General features: G+C 36.2%; 1 protein-coding gene across 1 annotated transcript; it reads right to left on the bottom strand.

The window, feature by feature from the left end:
- Positions 1-669: 669 nt before the first annotated feature.
- LOC145544746 (transmembrane protease serine 11G-like) lies at positions 670-21,109 on the bottom strand. The gene is made up of 10 exons (XM_081587873.1): positions 20,959-21,109; positions 16,638-16,759; positions 15,880-15,998; positions 14,530-14,597; positions 13,742-13,902; positions 7,720-7,758; positions 6,634-6,805; positions 5,382-5,641; positions 3,270-3,412; positions 670-1,074 (listed from the first exon to the last, which is right to left on the bottom strand). The coding sequence occupies exons 1-10, from the start codon at positions 20,970-20,972 to the stop codon at positions 913-915; spliced, it is 1,260 nt and encodes a 419-aa protein (XP_081443999.1). The 5' UTR covers positions 20,973-21,109; the 3' UTR covers positions 670-912.
- Between the last annotated feature and the right edge of the window lie 400 nt (positions 21,110-21,509).

Below are 21,509 nucleotides of genomic sequence, written 5' to 3'. Positions count from 1 at the left end.
TAAACAGAAGTGAAAAGTACAGTTACACCAGAAATGGAACATTTTTCATTTTTTAGAGCTGGAAAGTAACTTCTCTCATTAAGTCCTTGCCTCTTCTCATTCCCCACCTGACGAAAAGGCCAAGGAACTGCTTTTATTTTCTGAATATCAAAAGTCATTTTTACATAGTTTGAAACGAAATCCTATCCTAGGCAATATTTCCAGTCCTCCTGCTATCTGATCCAAGGATTTAGTCATTGTTCTAAAGTGAACATTAGTGTAGTTGTTTAAAGAGTTTAAAATCTGCACTGTTGGGTGTAAATTTTAATGTCAATATTTTTCAAGTTTCAGAAAGAGGTTAAATGAACATCTGAGGGCAAAGGGGAAAGGACTCTGGTAGTGCCATCTCTTGAGTCCTGGTTTCATGTCTAATGCCTCTCCATCATTTGCATTAGTGTCAGCCAAAATGAATCACCTGGATTTGTCTGGTGTAGTGAATCTACAGATTCTTAATGAGGATTATTTGAGGAAGAAGCTAAAACCTATGAAGTCAAGGAAGGGCAGTATGCTCTGTCAGGAAAAAAATAACAAATACTTAGCCAGCTGGAACTCATCTGATTAAACTGCTGGATTTTTCTAAAATGGAAAGTGTGTAGTAGAAACCAAAAGATGAGCCAGGAGGCAATCAGAGACACTTAGCAACAACGGCAGATCTTATTGGAGTTGACGCTATGGTATATGCTTGTGGTCAGTGAGACACTTCAGGTGATGTGAAAGAAAGACTTCTTTCCTCACATGTTAGAGGAGAGTTGTCAGATCAGGCTTATTTGCATCTTGAATTTGATGACAATATACATAGCAGCACATACTAAACATGATTTGCCAGAGGCCACACATGGCATTTACATTTTGGATGTAGAGGTGGTTATTACATTAGATGTCAGTTTTAGACTTAATCCAGTCCCGATAACGAGTCACTTTGGTATAGACTCCAGGCTTGTTTTCTTTTCCACAGTCCATTCCCCAGCTTACTATTCCAATAAGATACCAGATGTTTCCATCACGTGCTATAACCAGAGGTCCCCCCGAATCACCCTGGCAAGTGGGAAGAAAAAAAAAAGATCAATGTGATAAATAAAGGGGTGTCAGAAATACAAGTTAATCAGAATCTGGATGTCTAATAAATTAATATTTTAAGTTGAAATATGAAAAACAAATTCTGTTTTTACTCACCATTAATTTAATAGTTGAGGTTCTTATTGTCTGTTATCTGATTATCTCTGTTTACCTCTATTAATGTCTCTTTCTGGAAGGTTGTGTGACTAAAGTTGAGGTTTCAGTTTTATCCTTGTATAGTTTTTAGTTTTGCTTGGTCTCAGCAGACGGCACAAACTGAACCTAGGTCTAAGCATTCATTTCTTACATAAATGTGACCTCAAGTGTCGCTTCTGCCATGAAGCCTCTCCTAAATCTGTTAGGTAGGAATAATCTCATGCTTTGAATCTGAATCCCTACCTTGTTCCACCAGTTGGTAGGAAGGTGTCTTAGGCACTGTATCACTGTGTAGCAATAGGTTTGAGAGGAGAAAGATAGGCAAAGGACATTCCAAATAAACGCATCATTGATTACACACAGGGTTTTGCTCCTAAGTGAACTGGTTTGAGTGTAGGAATCAAGAAGACTTCCCTGATACATTTAACCCTTTCCCAAATGATTTTTAATTTTATCTTTTAGCAATGAGCCTATTCACTTAAAAGAAATATTATATGGAAATCCCTTCCAGATGTTTCTTTTAAATAAGAGAGATGATTCTGTTTGAAATAGGCAGGGTTCTTAGAGTCTTGTGCCTTTAAACTCTCTTCCCATCACATACTTCTTAGTACATCTCGTGCCCAGTGGACAGACAGTAAAAACTCTGGTCTACCAAAAGCAATCCTGCTGGTCTACCAAAAGCAATAGTCCTGACCTTCTTTCCCAAAGTCCTAAATCCTAATTTAGGTTCTTAGTATACTAGAGGTGAAGGAAGCAAGGGAGCATGGACCAACAGAATGAGAACATCTGCTCTCTTATGGAATAAACTCAGACACAAGTCTCTATTCAACAGATTCCTTTTTTTTGTGGAGTTGAGTCTATGCCAAATATAGAATTGCTAAACTGTTGGATTCAGTTTCAAATGCTATAGGTAGAAGGTTTACTATTTTAACTATTTATTTTCAGTTCTTTAAATAGCCATACTTTACAATGTATTATCTTTAAATGCTTGATGATTAAAATTAATGCTCTGTAAGGTTGAGGGAAATGTAATTTATTTAATTAGTATGTGATTTGTGAGGTAACAGTTTAAAATGAATGTATAGATATTTTCTCTCCTAAGTAGTATAATTTCATGTGATATACACTGTTTAAGTTCAAAGGGTCAAGCACTGGTGGGATGATGCTCTACTGGCATGGAGACATCTGCAGGTCCCAGACCACAGCGCCTTGCAATTAGAGGGATTAGATACCTGACTACAGAGTCTGACTATGGCTTGAAGCAATGATTGTATGTCTCTCTGGTTTGGTTTCTACTATCTACATGCAGTCCTTTTCTTTAATCAGAGCCCACCAGTTTGCAGCTGGTGATTATTCTTTACATATGGCTCTGGGCTTCCCTGGTGGCTCAAATGGTAAAGAATCCACCTGCAATGCGGGAGACCTGTGTTCAATGCCTTCATTGGAAAGATCCCCCGGAGGAGGGCACAGCAACCCACTCCAGTGTTCTAGTCTTGAGAATCCCCACAGACAGAGGAGCCTGGCAGGTTACAGTCCATGGGGTTGCAAAGAGTTGGACATGACTGAGCGACTAAGCACAGCACTAGACAGTAGTAAACGAGGACTATTTCTTATGGCTCTTCTGTTCCCTGTAACTTTTTATAAATTTTCTACTCATGCCTGTTTTTTAAAATTTTACTCTTTTTTTAAATTTCAATTTTATATAGGAGTATAGTTGATTTACAATGTTGTGTTAATTTCAGATGTACAAGAAAGTGATTCAGTTATGCATATACATGTATCTATGCTTTTTCAAATTCTTTTCCCATTAAGATTATTACAGAATATTGAGCAGAGTCCCCTGTGCTATATGGTAGGTCCTTGTTGGCTATCTGTTTTAAATGTAGCCCTGTATACTCTGCTATTCTCTCTCCTCCACAAATTTAATTTCATAGAGTCACATAAAGTGACATTAGTCTATGTTCAGTCAAGTCATCTCTAGTAACAGATTCATTTTGTAGATTTGAATGTATTCTTACTTCACAAGCATCTAGTTTTCCTTTCAAGAATCCAGCACATATCATTCCTGATGATACAGCTCCACCATATACATGAATTTGATTACATATATCATTTCTTATGATCTCTACTTCAACTTCTCTCAGAGTATTGGGAAAGGGACCTAAAGGGAAAAAAATAAATAGATGAAGAATTTCCATATTATTGCTTATGATAGTTAATTGTTGTTTCTTGCAAATGATGAACCAGTGATAAAACATATTTCTAGAGGTAATATAACTCTGGACTCAATGACAGTGTTCAGATTCAAGTTTTATTTCTAGGTATCTTCTATGTGCTAGGTACCATGCTTGGCTCATTGACTCCTACTATCTTATTTAATCCTAGCTACCATCATCAAAGATAGATGTGAGTATTCTTTTTTTCAGACGAGGAAACCAAAACTCACCTGGTTTTGAGTCTTAGCCATGATCACATAGTTACATGAAGGATAACGTTAGATTTAAATCCAGGGGATTCCTCACCACCTGGGATAATCTGTGACAGTTTATCTTACCTCATCTGAAATTCTGCCTCATCACTTGACAAGGCACAAAGCTATCCAAGCATATCTCAGAGATATTGCAAGTTTGGTTCCAGACCACCACACTGAAGTCAATATCTCAATACAGCCAGTCATAGAATTTTTTTTATTTTCCAGTACATATGGAAAGTAATGTTTACACTATACTATAGTAAGTGTGCAACAGCATTATGTCTAAATATATATATATGTATATGTATATGTATATATATATATACACATTAATTTAAAAATCTTATTGCTGGAAAATACTAACCGCTACCTGATAAAGACTCAGATAAAAGCTATGTTTTGAGCAAGGACACAAACAAGACTGTAATGCGATTATAAGGGTCTATATTGTTGCTTGTATTTTAATCTTGTCTGTGTCTTTTGTGACCCCATATACTAGAGCCCAGCAGGTTTCTCTGTCTATTAGATTTTCTAGGCAAGAATACAGGAATAGGTTGCCATTTCCTTCTCCAGCGGATATTCCCAACCCAGGGGTGGAACTTGTGTCTCCTTCACTGGCAGGCAAATTCTTTACCATTGAGTCCCCAGGGAGGCCCATAAGAGTCAGAAATTCAAGAGCAGATTAAATTATATGTAATAAATCCAACCAAGAGACATGGGAACTGGAAACTCAAATCAGGCTCTAAAGTTCTATCTTTTCAGTTTATTGTATATTATTAAGTGTATTAAAATGTTATGTCTGTCAAATTTATAAAGTCTCAGGCTCAAAAACTCTTTCATAGATACATGGATACAAAGGGCTCCTTTAATGTTTAGCATCAAGAACACCATTCAAATTGCTTGCTTAAGGTATTGCTGTTTTACCGTATTTCTGTACATTACAGAAAGCTTGTCGTTATTACTGCTCACAAATTACATACTTTGAGAATCATCAATCATAACAATCTCTGTGTACAAAAGGCAACAAATGAAAGAAAAACATTATATGGAAAGTTGTTGTTGTTTAGTCACTAAGTTGTGTCTGACTCTTCTGAGACCCCAGGAACTGTAGCCTGCTAGGCTCCTCTGTCCATGGAGTTTCTCAGGCAAGAATATTGGAGTAGGTTGCCATTTCATTTTTTGAAAGGAAAGCTATAGCTACATAGCTTCCAAAATACCCCATAAAGAAGATAATACGTACAGTACCATGTAATAGTAGTTTTCATAATTTATCGTTAGTTTAGTCACTCAGTCACGTCTGACTCTTTGCAATCCCGTGGACTGCAGCATGCCAGGCTTCCCTGTCTATCACCAAGGGTTTATATCTTGTTTCTGCCATATTTTTCATGTGGCATATTGATTTCATCTATTTTCTATATTTTGATTTTTTATCTTATATCTCTTCCAATGGGGGAGAAGATCCCCTGGAGGGGAGGAAGGAATGACAACCCACTCCGGTATTCTTGCCTGGAGAATCCCATGGACAGAGCCTGGAAGGCTATGGTTCAGAAGGTCACAAAGAGTTGGACATGACTGAAGCTACTTAGCATGCATGCACGCATTCCAGTGGAGGATGAGTTTTCTTTTTTCACTTGAACATCTTTACTGAGATACTCACCATTTGCTTTTACAGCTCCCCATCCAGTGACAAACACTTTGCTCTCAGGCAAGGCTTCAAAAGTAGCATCTGGGAGACAGACTCTGTGCACCTCGTCCGAAAATATGACAGGGGCGGAGAGTTTCACCACAGCGATGTCATCGTCATGCTTATGGGCAGCATAGTCTTCATGAATGACAACCAACTGCACCTCTCGTCTCATTAGTGGGGGGCTTAGAGTTGTCCCAAAGCTAGCCATCCAGCGTTTGGGGTTTTTGTAGCTGATCACAGATTAAAAGGATTATGGTTGGTTTAGATCATTTCTGATCAGAAGTTGCCCAGGACTCTGAATGAGCATGGACATAATGGTGGGGAAGGGCAAATTGTTTAAAGTGGTAGTTGCTTGGGATCCTCCCACTTTCTTTATTTGTGACTTGTCCCTGGGACTGCTTTGTTTCATTTTGCTGATAACCCTTCCCCATTCTAAAATAGCTTTAAATTACTCTCCTCGAGGGAAAGCTTGTATTTTTTTAAAGGAAACTTTATTATCGCCAGTTTTGGTTGTAAAAGTAATTCAGATTAGTTGATGAGTATACAAGTAAATAAAAATTAGACATATGTACCCACATGTACACACACATAAGTACTCATATCCGTGCATATAAATGTATGTATATCTACGGAGAGAGAAAAGAGAGAGGGAAGGAGAGAGAGGTGGAGCCATTTTTATATTGTTTTCACATCCTTCCTTTTCAGTAAACATTTTATCCAGAATATTTTCCCATTTTATATGCATTTCAATAGGTTTATTGTATCTCTTTAGTATCCCCAAGTGTTCCATATGTTAAGTCACCAAAAAGCATACAAATAATAAAAGCACAGCACCAGATATTCATGCGGGAAAATCAGATGTAAGCTTGAGGGTTGGGATACTATTACATGAGTTTTATTTTAAGAAATGCGGAGTATATTTCAGGGAAACTGGTGTGTGTGTGTGTGTGTGTGTATGTGTTTAACTTTTTGTGATGTTAACTTGTTTTTAAGGTTGAGGTTGTTGGAGAATCTATATTCAGTTGGAATTGAAAATATTCTAATTTTTTCCTATTCTTCAGTAATTGTTACTTCTTCTAAGTCTGCTGGACAATTATGTATACCATTTTAGGGTCTAAGATGATGAATGAAAAGGGGATAATAATTACAGGATGTGAAGGTGAAGAGATGAAATTGGTGATTTTTGTTATATATGGAGAAGTTAGCACAGGTGAGGACTTACGAATCAAAGCAATGAGCAGCAGTCAGGAGCCACACCTCACTAATCAAAGTGGCTCCACAGAAATGGATGCCATCAACCTGCAGGCTGGCTTGCCAAGGCCAATCAGCTTTCTTTGCAACACTACCATCGGCAATTCTTTCCATGGATGGGAACTGCCTCCCTAAACCGCAACCTGTCAGAGGGAATTAGACGGTTATTTCCAGAGTTATAAATGTGTGTGAGTATGCTTGGCACATTAAGATGGAAACATAAGCTTGCCTTATATTAATCAAAACTGCATGACAGAATAATAATCATTCACACTGAAAAAAGGATTAACAAAAAATATTTGATACATCTTACAGCAATTTCACTTTAATTTTTTTTTCACATTTTCTGAATCACATTTTTATGGGCAGAAGTTTACCTAAGTGATTTTTGACAATTTTGAGTGTGAAATGTACAGTACTTATAGCAGAAAAATACCATTTTTACTCTTCTAAAATACTTCTCTAATGTTACAATCATTACGCTACAATAGCATAAATGTCGAAGTTCACATATTAAAGTTAGTAGATGTCATTAAATTCTAAGCAAAATCTTCTGCTTTAACAAAATGAGCCAAATAAAAACAAATAAGATAAAATGAAAAGGGATTGTAAAAAAAAAGTCATCAGCAAAACTTTCTTTGTGGTAGAGCAAGTATGTCCATATAGATATTTCCAATTATTAATAGTAATTCTTCCCCTTGGGGAGAGTTAAATTATGTATCCATTCAAAGATGTTATATACTTCTGGGAAAACATTTATATGGGAATAGTGATATTCCAAAAGTGTTTTGGGTTCTATTATTTGATTTATATGGGCTTCCCAGGTGGCTCAGTGGTAAAGAATCTGCCTGCCAATGCAGCAGATGTGGGTTAGATCCCTGGGTGGGGAAGATACTCTGGAGGAGGAAATGGCAACCCACTTCAATATTGTTGCCTGGAAAATCCCATGGACAGAGGAAACGTGCTACAATCCATGGGGTCATAAAGAGTCGGACACGACTGAGCACCCATGCAAGCATTTGATTTATATATATCTCGATAATAATGTTGAACTTACAGCTGTTCAGGATGTGCTCTGCTTGTACATTATTCATATCTGTGGGAAAAAAACAAGAGGATTGGTCAGCAATGGAACAATTATAATTTAAATACTCTGTCTACACGACATGAATGTTTCTATTCTGGAGGAACTGAAGAGTCAATAAATTCTTAATTTAAATAAAATTCTACAAAATGTAGAGGCCCAGACATAGATTAAACTCTTCTTCTGACTATGTGTGGCCTCTGGGAAAATCCTGTTCATAATTATAAAATCACTGGCATGGGGAAGAATATTGTTTGCCATTAAGGATGACTACATCTAATTAATTAATCCCAGGTCAATTTATTAAAATATAAGTTAAACAGAAGAGGGTGTAGGTAGATATCACTACACACCTATCAGGAAGGCTAAAATGAAAAATAATGATAACACCAAATTTTGGCAAAGATGCAGAGAAACTGGGTAACTCATATAATAGGAAATGCAAAATGATACAGCCACTCTTAGAAATAGTTTGGTAGTTTCTTTCAAAACTAAAAATGCTTTTATCAACTGTAGTTGTACTCTCAGACATTTATACCAAAGAATGAAGACATTTTCATGAAGAAACCTGGACATGAATGTTTATAGCAGCTTCATTGTAGTAGCCCAAAACTTGAAACTACTCAAATGCTCTCCAGCAGAGCAAACTGGAATCCTATGAAAACTGCCTAGCAATAACAAGGAACAGACTATTGATACAATAAGATGGATGAACCTCAAGCAAAATACGTTGAACAAAAATGGTCAATCTCAAAAGGATACCAAGTATATAATTCTATTTATGTGAAATCTATAAAATAATGTAATTACAGAGATGAAAAATGGATTAGTGGTAGTTGGGCTAGGTATAGATAGAGGAAATAGATGTGGCTTTAAAGAAGTAAGACTAGAGAGCCTTGACATTGTACAGTTGCATATATTGATTCTGGTGGTAGTTATACAATGTGTGATAAAATTGCCTAGAGCTATACATACAAATCCACACACAAATTAGTTCATATATTATTGTGGAATCTGAATAAATTCTGTGGATTGCAACCATTTGAATTTCTTGGTTTTAATGTCCTGCATTAAGGAAGGCTGGGGGAGGGTGCAAGTGCAGGAGATTTCTCTACAAATTTCTTTGTAACCTCACGTAAATCTATAATTGTTTCAAAATAATGTTTTAAAAGCCTATCAAACATGCTAGTAGAAAGTCTGAATCATCTTTCTCTTTTTTCTACAGAAAATAATATAAAAACTTTGATGTTTGAAGAGTATACAGCAAAAAAAAAAGGTAAGGAAAAAATAGTAAGATATTACAGAGAAGCATGACGTAACTAACAAATAAAAAAAGGGTGTTTTTAAACAGCCCAGCAAATAATGGGCTAAAGCCCTAAAAAGACATTTCTCCAAAGAAGACATACAGATGGTCAATAAACACATGAAAAGATACTCAACATTGCTTACTATTAGAGAAATGGAAAGCAAAACTACAATGAGGTATCATCTCCCACCAGTTAGAATAACCATCATCAAAAAATCTATAAACAGTTAACGCCGTAGATCATGTGGGAAAAAGGAAACTCTTGCACTGTTGGTGGTAGTATAAATTAATATAGCCACTATGGAGAACAGAATGGACATTCCTTAAAAAAAAAAACAAAAAAACTAGGAATAAAACTACCATATGACCCAGCAATTCCAATGCTGGGCATATACACTGAGAAAACTAAAATTTAAAAAGACTTATGTACCCCCAATATTTGGAGCTTCCCCAGTGTCTCTGGTAAAGAATCCACCTGCAATACAGGAGCCACGGGTTCAGTCCCTGGGTCAGGAAGATCCCCTGGAGAAGGGGAGGGCAACCCACTCCAGTATTCCTGCCTGGAGAATCCAGTGGACAGAAGAGCCTGGTGGGGTATAGTCCATAGGGTCGTGAAGAGTCTGTCACTACTGAAGCAACTTAGCACACATGCATGCATGCATCCCCAATGTTCGTTGCTGCATTATTTACAATAGCCAGGGTATGGATGCAACCTAGATGTCCACCAACAGACAGATGGATAAAGAAGTTGCGATGCACATATACAATGGAGTATTACTCAGCCAGGAACGAAGGAATGAATTTGAGTCAGTTGAACTGATGTGGATGAACATAGAGCCTGTTATACAGAGTGAAGTAAGTCAGAAAGAGAAAGGCAAATATCATATATTAATGCATATATATATATGGAATATAGAAAAATGATTCTGATGAACCTATTTGCAGGGCAGGAATATAGACTCAGACACAGAGAACAGACTTGTAGACACAGTAAGGGAAGGAGAGGGTGGGACAAATTGAAAGAGTAGCATGGAAACATATACATTATCATATGTAAAATAGATAGCTAGTGGGAAGTTGTTGTGTAACACAAGGAGCTCAGTCTGATGCTCTGTGACAACCTAGAGGAGTGGGATAGGGTGAGGGGTGGGAGGGAGGTTCAGGAGAGAGGGAACATATGTATACTTATGGCTGATTCATGTTGTTACATGGCAGAAATAAACACAGCATTGCAAAGCAATTATCCTCCAATTAAAATTGATTTTTAAAAAGCATTCTTTTTTCTGAATTGCATGATATTTAGATAATTAATCAGCTTTTTAAAATTTTTGATTTGTTGTCATTCCTTTCCTATTCTAACTAAATATTCATTACCCAAAACAAAATTTAGTTGAAAGCTAAACTCAAAGCATCTCCTTGAGCTTTATCATAATCCTGTAAAAAATACCTTTAAAAGACTAAGCTTAACAGATTTATGCTGGACTCAAGATATTCTCAGATAATATTTGTGTTTTGGAGCCATTTGGGTATTTAGTTTCCAAGCTCTCTTTTTTTAAAAGACAAGTTAATCAATTCTCCAACTTCTCAGGATCAACATTGATAAAGATATCAGAGAAAGTCCATTTAATAATACATTACATTAATTTGCTTGTTCTTGTACTTTTCAAAATTTTTACATTTTCCTAAAGAATAAGTTTCACTTACTATTTTCATTTTATGAAACAGGAATTGAGACACAGAGGTCCAACAATTGATCGAAGGCTACAACTGTTACTGCTAGGACATAGGTCTTCTGGTTTCTAAGTCTTGGTTTCTTTTCACTACCACCTATAGTCCTTCCTAGTGTGCATTCCATGCATTTTCTCTTTATATGTATTTAAATTAGATCTCTTGCTTATAAAACGTGACTTTTGGTTTTTACATTTTACATATACAACCTCTTACTTTCTAAAGCATAGTTGTAAAGCTCTTAAGTGAGAAAAGGAAGGATTCCAGCTTCCTCAGTGTTCTGTGGTATCTGTTAATGTTAAAACACTACTTCTGTTTCATGCTCACTTTTGAGACTCTGAGTTAGTTTACAGAGTTAAAGACACAATGTTTTGCAAATACCCTGTTACTGTCCTGTGCTGAGTTCCGTGCTAATCTTGGGAAGGTGATTATGTCTACAGAAGACACATTTCCTGTATTCAAGGACTTACCACTCTTTTGCAGAAAAGCAAATTTTTAAAAATAAAATATGAATTAATTTTCAAGCACCCTGTTAAGGACAGAAGCGTCTCAGGATAAATTATGAATCTTAGGAGACCTTCCCATGGGAATAAGATATGTCTTAACAGCAACTTGCTTAGACAGGCAACCGAAAATCATCGGATGGATGGATCACCAGCAGATGCCTGCATGGACCAGTCCCCCCACCCTGATCCAGAAACTCTGTATACAACTTAAATCCACTGACATCACAGAGTGGGGGTAAGAGTCGGGGGTGAGAGTCGGGGACAGACACAGAAATGATGGAGTTTCAGTTTCTAACAATTGTCTTAATGGGAGGTCAAAATCTAAATTTTTTGAAATTAAAATTTTGTACATACCTACACCTCTTTAACAAAATGTTTCTTTCAGGAAATTTTGTTTTGCTGTCTAAACCCAGTGCACTAAATTCAGAATCTACCCTGTTCTGTTTGCATGACTAGCAGAACTGAATGCTGAACATTACTTACAGAGACTTCATTTCTTTATCTTCAATCTGTCTTTCTTCTTTAGTCAAATCCATGATGCTTTTCTCCTCTTTAACATATAATATATCTGCTCTAGCCCTCTAAACAATTTGGGGAAAAAAAGTACCAAGAGAAGACTTATTGGTAACTTGTCAGCTTTTTAATCTCATTTCACAATTTAGTCTGGTAAAATATGAACATGTCAAAGTTAATTTATAGAAGGCTAACAGTAGTCTTCAAATTATAATAAGCTTTGTTTAATCTCAGGCCCCAAACATTCATCACCTAGAAATATGTCTGTTGTAAATGAGATGGTGTCTTTATGCCTGAGACAGGTACTGTCAGGGTGTGTCATTTTTCTCTTCCTTTTATTCCCTAGGCCAATCCTATCGTACATGCCTAGAAAAGGTTATGGGAGTACAAGAAAAACTATCAGACTTCTTTTCACTGGAGCCAAATCATGCTTGTACCTCACATATTATGATATCTGTGTGCAGACCATTCTTAGATTTTGAATTCAGATTGGAGAGAGTATTGCATCAAAAAGACCCAAGCACTAAGTATTACCAAATCCATAGGAGAGAGTAGATTTTTACCACATACATAACATCTATTTCTGCTTCATTGATTGCATTAAAGCCTATGACTATGTGGATAAAACAAACTGGTAAATTCTTCAAGAGATTAGAATACCAGACCATTTTACCTGTCTCCTGAGAAATCTGTATGCAGGACAGGAAACAACAGTTAGAACCAGATATGGAACAACAGACTGGTTCAAAATTGGGAAAGGAATATGTCAAGGCTATATATTGTCACCCTGATTATTTAACTTCTATGCAGAGTACATCATGTGAAATGCCAGGCTGGATGACTCACAAGCTGGACTCAAGACTGCTGAGAGAAATATCAACAACCTCAGATACGCAGATGATACAACTCTAGTGGCAGAAAGTGAAAAGGAACGAAAGAGCCTCTTGATGAGGGTGAAAGAGGAGAATGAAAAAGCTGGCTTAAAACTCAATATTCAAAACATTTAGATCATGGCATCTGGTCCCATCCTTTCATGGCAGATAGATGGGGGAAAAGTGGAAACAGTGACTGATTGTATTTTCTTGGGCTCCAGAATCACTGTGGATAGTGACTGCAGCCGCTAAATTAAAAGACACTTGCTCCTTGGATGGAAAGCTATGACAAACCTAGACAGCATATTAAAAAGCAGAGACATCACTTTGCCAACAAAAGTCCATATAGTCAAAGCTATGGTTTTTCCAGTAGTCACGTACAGATGTGAGAGTTGGAACATAAAGAAGGCTGAGCGCCAGAGAGTTGATCCTTTTGAATTGTGGTGCTGGAGAAGACTCTTGAGATCCCTTGGACAACAAGGAGATCAAACCAGTCAATCCTAAAGGAAATCAATCCTGAATATTCACTGGAAGGACTGGTGCTAAAGCTGAAACTCCAATATTTTGGCCACCTGATGTGAAGAGCCACCTCATTGGAAAAGACATTGATGCTGGGAAAGATTAAGGGCAGGAGGAGAAGCGGGCAGCAGAGTATTAGATGGTTGGATGGCATCACAGACTCAATGGATACAGATTTGAATAAACTCTGGAAGATAGTGAAGGACAAGGAAGACTGGCATGCTGCAGTTCATGGGGTCACAGAGAGCTGGACAAGACTTAGCAACTGAACAACAACAACAATGCTTAATTAGTTCAGACAATTCCACTAGGTCTTTTTTAAAGAGTAAGAAATACTACTGTATTTGGATTATCATATTATCCTTGTTTTACAATTGTCACCATACTAACCAAAGGAAGTGTTTATTATGTGGAGATTTGTTTATTATCAAGTAAATAAGAGACTTACAAATAAAAGTGATTTAATTTTATGGTTAAATAAAGATTTCTCTGTAGATGAGAAGACTTAAAATAATAAACTATAACAAAGAAAGAAAAATGGTATTTCTTGCCTTTAAGATAGGGCAATGAAGTATCTATCTTCACGAAGCTTTCATTTAATTTCAACTTCTGATGCAAAATGCTATCAGCTTCTCTTTTTATTATGTCTGCGTTATTAGGGGTAAACTGAAATTTGAGCAATACGTTTACTTTCAAACCATTATTACTTGGCCTGAAAAACAAAAATATCAGAATAAATGGGTGAGGATGTAGCATAGTAATTACTATTTTATAACTTATTACATAAATATAGTTATATCTTCAAGAAAATACAACATAAATATTTTATACTCTTCATTGTCATTGATGTTTTCCCTTTCTGTATTATATAGGTGTTAATACCTGAATTACTCCTAGTTTGTAAAACTTGATGATATTTAGGGAGGGGAGAGTATCTGAAAATGGTAAAATATTTTTTTTTTCCTGGACAAATAAAAGCACTTGTTAAATTCATCAACCTTGTATTTTATTCTTGATTTAAAAAATCCATTGTATTTGTTTATTGTTTAAAATGTAAGTAAAATTGAGAGGAGTTTTTAATGATTGTAACAATCTTTAACTGACATACAAAAAACTTTAAAAGGACAACCAGTAGAATATGTTTCATCACTACTCAAGTTACAGCACTCTCCCTAAATGTACTCTGTAAAGGAGAAATAACAATGAAATGTAATAATATTAAATTATTTTTACTCTCAGTATATCTTAATTTTTTACATCACATCCAGAAAGCAAATAATTGAAGAAAAACTAAATAATGCAAAGTTGTCTTTTCATCAAAGTAATTAGCTATAATTACCTAACATTGAAAACATGAGACTTGATGAAATGATGATTTAAACTGGATCTTTGAAATATCTCATCTATCTGAGAAAAGAAAAAAAAAGTGTAGAACTTTGTTAAATATGAATTTTGCACATTTCAGTATATTACAATAATGCTTGTATAAAATGTACAGTGATTCAAATAACACTTCCTTCTAAGTGTGTTTACAGCTTTGCCCAGAAAGGTCATTTGGGCATAATCTTGTCATAAAGGTCATCTCTGTAACTGAATGTTGGTATTTGAATAAATTGTCACCTGGTCAAAGATGAATGATAAAAAGAGTTGAATGAAGTCACATATTTCAACAGCCAGTACAGAGACTGAATTTCATTGAAAACTTGCTATGAATGGACTTAACAACCATTATCATTCAAACATAATTATCATCCCCATGAGTGATTAAAAATAAGCCTTTTAGGCTTTGGTGAAAATTTATAGGCTGTGTTTTGAAACTGTGGTAAATGGGGAAGAGGAGGAAAATGTGTATTTTGGGAAACACTTTTTAAAAATTAATATACTTATCAAGAAAAGGCACCAAATCTTTACCTAATATCATATAACAAAATACTATATATTCTGCACCAATTTTTTTTTCCCCTAAGTATTTGCTTAGGATGTATTTTTGGAAAGGCACACCAGTCCTACTCAGTTGCATCCTTCGACTCATTTCATCAGCTTCTGCTTTTGGTTGGGAAAGATCTAAAGAAGTATTTCTAAACCTGGCAAAGATTGCCATCTTTGGTCAATGCTATACTCTGTAGAAGCTGTGTAATAAACTGAAATCTTCAGTGAAAGAGCTAGTCTGTGTGTTTCTATGGCATATTTTTGGGAATAAAATGTTCAATATAAGTTGCCTAATGGGAAATGTATCAGGTCATGCACACAGTAGGTGCTTACTATATTGTATGTGGTAATGTTTGTACCTAACTAAGTTATGTCTCCAGATAAATCTAATATATTTGTGTGTGTGTGTATTTGAGCTACCTATTTATCTCTTGGGCTTATGTTGTTCAGCATATGGTACAATTATCCTTCGTCCAATGTATCATTCCAATCTTCCTGAGATAGTTAGAGTCGCCAGGATTAGCAAATAAAAATATAGTTAAGCTTTAATTTCAGATAAACAATGAATGATTTTTTAGTATAAGCATGAAATATATACTCAGGAGAATCTGAAATTAAAATCTAACTGGGCATTCTTTGTTTTTCTGGCAACCCTAAGATAACTGCAATTTTGTATGTTCTCAAACTGCCTCTTATTATAATTTAAACTCCATAATAATATTGTCAGGGTAGGAATGATGGCAGAAAAGCTCAGACTTACCTCATTACTGATTTTTTGTTTCAGGTCGGTCCTATTTTTTGAATGTTCCACTGAAAAATCAGGATTATATTCAATACTATGGATCTGGAAGGAAGTTTGGTAATAATGAACCTTCTGATCTGGAAGGGAGAACAAAAATGGATCATTTGAGTTGTATAACTATCAGAAGAGATGATATGCAGAAAACTCCTGTAACTGACAAGTTGTTGGGAATTAAACACAACAGCTGTAGCCAACACTTCCTTTAACCCTTTATTAAGATCACACATTCTCATAATCACATGGTTGTCAGTTGTATCCTGACACAATTACCACCTGTTAGTTGTAATTTATAAATTTAAGCTGTTAATTAAATAATAATAGTAGAATGTATTATATTCAAAAAGCTGACCTCAAACTTAGAATGGCTACTAAAATAATATTTTTCTCTCAGTACATTAAATATTATTTAACCATACAACAACATATGATATGACTCTACTTCACTGTTTGAGAGAAAATATTATATGAATCAAGTCAAATTTTAAATGCTAGAAGTAATTTTTACACATAAATTTTTACATTTCCCAAATGTAGACAAATTTATGCAAATAAATATCGAATTATATAAAGTATGAATACATTTATATAAACTATTATTGCAATGAAAATTATGTTTTAAAATATTAGAAAAGGGTTTCTAAAATATTAAGATTTTAAAATCAATTTTAAATTTCAAAATATTTTGAATTTTCAAAATAATGCAATCAGATTCTTACCAAATACCAAAAAATAAACAAGGAGACCGATGATTACTGCTAGAATCAACACAACAGCTGTAATAATCAGGGCAATCATCCATGGTTTCAATGAATGTGTTCTTCTACCCAGAACTGATGGCCTTTTGAGAAAGAGTTTTATGTTACAAACAAATAGAACTTAAACACTAGAATCTCAATTTCACATAGCTTTGATATAGAATATTTTTTTCTGGAATTCATAGTTAGCCCTTACTGTACTTAGTAACATTTAAATATATTTTTGTATAAAAAATTAGAAAAAGTACCGTTAAAGGTCCCATTGGCATTTGACTTTACATTTTGATTTTAAAAAGTCAGAATTGTACTATAGTTGACTACTATTTCCTTTGTTTCTGATTCATTACACTAGATGTTCTGAAATATTTTTGTTTTTGTAAATGAACTAATACCTTATATTTGGTTTATGTGCCTCAAATCATATGAGCCTCAAAGAGTGAGGGCTTCTGGGACACTCCTCTCATTCTAGCGTGAACAGACTCAGAGAGATTACTAGATCCTCAAAGTGGATATTGGAACAATTGTCACTAGGACATAGGTTTTGGGACTCTTTCACATTTCTTAAACCCATAATCCCTATTTATAAGACAAGTAATCTATAATGCCTACAGAGAGCATCTGAAATAGAACAGGTTGAAGAAAAGAAAACAGAATGGAACTATAAGGAAAAAATAATATGTGAACCAAAATGATATCATTAATATGATAAACAAATAAATAGTGATAGCTTGGCATTTTGGCCCAAGGAACTACGTGGTGTGAGAACCACTGGTGTTATATAATAAACATCTATTTCATAAGACGATAAGATTTTAAACTTGTGACTTTTATAGGTGATGTTGCACAGGATAAGTACAGATTTATTTGAATAAGTAATCGATTTAAAGAAAAATATTAAGACAATAATATATTTAAACATATTGAAAATATAATGGAAAGAATGAAAGTGGAATGCAAATGACTGATATTTGGGAAAATTTTGTGGAAGTGGGAAAATGTGGCAAAGCCTGTCTCCATGCTAATGTCAGGGCCCAGAGTCTAAGGACTAACTGAATAATGACAGAGTCTGATTAACATGGATTGTCTGGGAGGATCTAATCTATGGGAGAATTGAACAGAAATATCCTTTTGAAAGTTAAAGGTACCCATTCTTGTTCTGTTAAAAATTACACATGGAAAAGAAGAATAAGGAATTTTCTTCCCTGGAGCTGGTAGCTAGTGGAAAATAGGCCCTAGCTAAAAAGTTAAAGATATTAATTTAGGTGTGCCTTTTGGCATCAGTGATCTGGAAGGATTAGGGATGCTTGATGCTTTCGAACTGTGGTGCTGGAAAAGTCTCTTGAGAGTCCCTTGGACTGCAAGGAGATCAAACCAGACAATCCTAAAGGAAATCAATCCTGAATATTCACTGGAAGGACTGGTGCTGAAGCTGAAGCTCCAAAATTTTGACTGCCTGATGTGAAGAACCAACCCACTGGAAAAGACCCTGATGCTTGGAAAGACTGAGAGCAAGAAAAGGGGGTGGCAGAGGACAAGATGGTTAGATAGCATCACCGACTCAAGTTCATGAATTTGTGCAAACTCCAGGAGATAGTGGAGGACAGAGGAGGCTGGTGGGCTGCAGTCTATGTGGTTATAAAGAGTTGGACAAGACTTACTGACCGAAAAACAACAGCAACAATGCATCTTTGTATCTGGGCAAGAAGATAGAGGCAGTTTCCCCACTCAGAACCATCAACCTGACCTCCTCTTATAAGTATCTCAGGTAGCACCAAATCTGAGTTCTTCTGTGTTTCTGGAAGGATCTAAAGTTAAAGTTACTCTGGTCTTCTACTCTTTGGTTGATGGGAAGAGTATTACACCCACAAACATTTGAAGTATCTATAAAAGAGCTGGGATCCTGCTTGGGCCCAGGCAAGCGCTGGTGAATGTATCATCACTTTTATTAGTAGAAGATCATGGGCAATCATGAACTCAGTTGAGATTTGCTGAGTTTCTTTTGTGTGCCACTTTCTGCTTGAGACTCAAAAATGAATAATATATAGGTTCCATTTTCAAAGAATGTGTGATCTAGAAACATATTAACTAACTACTGTAATAGGAGTGATAAATGTCATGATGGAATTATGCCTGGTACGCTATGGAAGCTGAGCGGGTACATGGTTTTGCCTTAGACAAATTGTCTTGTGAACTGCTTCTTGAAGGATGAGAAGGAAGAGTTGGCAAGAATGGATGCATCACAGGCAGAGGGAATAGTGTAAATTAAGGTGACATGAGACAAGGATAAGAATGTCTCAAGAACATGCTTGAGAAAGTAGAGTTCATAAATGAGAATGGAGGTGAAGTTAATTACGAGAGAGCAATTAGTTAGCTTGGTAGATATTTGTTGAGCAGTACTATGTATGGAAATGGCTACCCACTCCTGTATTCTTGCCTGGGAAATCCCATGGACAGAGGAGCCTGGAGGGCTATATAGTCCATGGGGTTGCAAAGAGTCAGATATGACTGAGTGACTAACACTTATTTACATATATATGAAATGCAGGTGAACATAGAAAAGAATCTTCAATATTCCCCTCCGGGAACTTACAGTATTTTAGAGGAGGAGCATAGTGTAACACATTGTACCAGATTTGTAGAGCATTTCTGATAGAGTTTCAGAGAAGAACTAATGATATCTCCTTGGAGGAAATAATGGCTGAAAAATAATGATACTTTTTTAAAACTTGAAAATGCCAGATCCATCTTCTCATTCTTTCTCCCTCTGTATCAGATATAGAAAACCATTCATAAGGAGGGAGATTGTTTTGCAACAAAATTCTCATTATCAAAATGATGTGGTTTCTTGTTGAACTGTTTGAACTCTAGAAAATCACTGTGACTTACTTATCATTTTATGTAAGGGTCATAAGTGAAAAATTGTTTGAGTTTGTTTCCTTAACCATGCAGAAAGTGAAAGTGGTAGTTGCTCAGTTGTGTCCGATTCTTTGTGACCCTATGGACTGTTGCCCACCAGGCTCCTCTCTCCATGGAATTCTCCAGGCAAGAACACTGGAGTGGGTTGCCATTCTCTTCTCTAGGGAATCTTCCCAACCTAGGGATCAAACCCAGGTTTCCCTCATTGCAGGCAGATTCTTTACTGTTTGAGCTACCAGGAAACCATGCTGACATGCCCTCAAATATTTATTAATATATGTTTTTGTTTTAAATAAAACAATGCCTTATTCCTGATTTATTTTAGTTCTAACCCAATTTTATCTTAAACATTGACTAGTTTCAATGACTAATTTCAGTGGTTGTTCGATATTGGCAGATATTTGTTTACTAAATAAAATCTTGTGTTATAAGGTAGAAGCAACACTAAACTACTTGCAACAGAAAACTATTTTTAGTAGAGAGTTTTGCTAGAGATGAATTACTGCAAACATGGCAGGAGGAGAAATCAGATTAAGCACTTATTTGGAATCAAGATACAATTGTACATTTTGTACTTAAAAATTGCTAATGGGAAGCTTTCTCCTCTTCCCTTCTTGGTTTCTCCTTCCCCCTAACCCTTCGGATACAAAGAATTTAATTTTGGTCAGACTGTTCCAATAAGATGACTAAACAGGTTCACTGTAGTTAGGAAAATCCAGCCCTAGAAAAGCCTTTGACATCCAAACAAAGGAAATATTTAAGTGACCTCACCTTTGAGGCATTCACATCAAAGTGAAGATGAGCAGTGACAAAAGCTATCCTTTCAGCAGGCTTTAGAAAGCCTTTCACAAAGAGTCAACGTATTTTTGAAAAGTGTCATCCTTTTAATCCCTCCTCTTGTTGTTGTTCTTGAGTCGTCCAGTCGTGTCCGACTCTTTGAGACCCCATGAACTGCAGCACTCTAGGCTTTCCTGTGCCTCGCCACCTCCTGGAGTTTGCCCAAGTTCATGTTCATTACATCGGTGATGCCATCCAGCCATCTCATCCTTTAACGCTCTCTACTTTTGTTTAAATTCTGAGGGGGCTTATCATCCAGACTGGCTTCCCAGATGACACTAGTGGTAAAGAATCTGCCTACCAATTCAGGAGAGACAGGTTTGATCCCTGGGTCATGAAGATCCTCTGGAGGAGGAAATGGCAACCCACTCCAATGTTCTTACATGGGAAATCCCATGGACAGAGGAGCCTGGTGGGCTATAGTCCAAAAGGTCGCAAAGAGTCAGTTGTGACTGAGCACTCACAGACACATTATCCAGACTATCTCATGGGGAGGTATTCAACCAAACCTCAAATAGAAAGAACTTACCCTTCTCTTTTCATTATCAACCATTCTCTTTCAATGTTACAACTTTTACCCACGTATATCTTCAGGTTATTTCACCTTACATGGCTCTCTGAGCATCTATTATTTTTCCTGGAGCTTTTTCAAATGCTTTATTTAATCAAAATGTTGTCAGTCAGTGAATCAATGTGTGTGCATGCTAAGTCACTTCAGTTGTGTCCTACTCTTTGTGACCCCATAGACTGTAAGTCTCCAGGCTCCTCTGTCCATGGGATCCTCTAGGCAAAAATACTGGAGTGGTTGCCATGTCCTCCTCCAGGGGATCTTCCTGATCCAGGGTTCAAACCCACTTCTCTTATGTCTCCTGCATTGGCAGGCGGGTTCTTTACCACTTGTACCATGTGGGAAGCTCAATAATTCAAATATGAGGAATAAAGTGATTTTTCTGCACAGCAGCCACCACATGATTTGAAGGGTTTCTGGTCTCTGAAAGAGGTTGTCCAGCAGCTGAGCAGTTAAGAGTGTAATTTCTGCAGCCAGCCTACTTGAGTTTTTGTCCTGACTTCCCACTGCAA

Source organism: Giraffa tippelskirchi, chromosome 1, assembly GCF_054371585.1.
Source record: "Giraffa tippelskirchi isolate mGirTip1 chromosome 1, T2T-mGirTip1v1.2.pri, whole genome shotgun sequence".
Classification (NCBI taxonomy): domain Eukaryota; kingdom Metazoa; phylum Chordata; class Mammalia; order Artiodactyla; family Giraffidae; genus Giraffa; species Giraffa tippelskirchi.
This window is presented reverse-complemented; position numbering and strand designations above follow the sequence as displayed.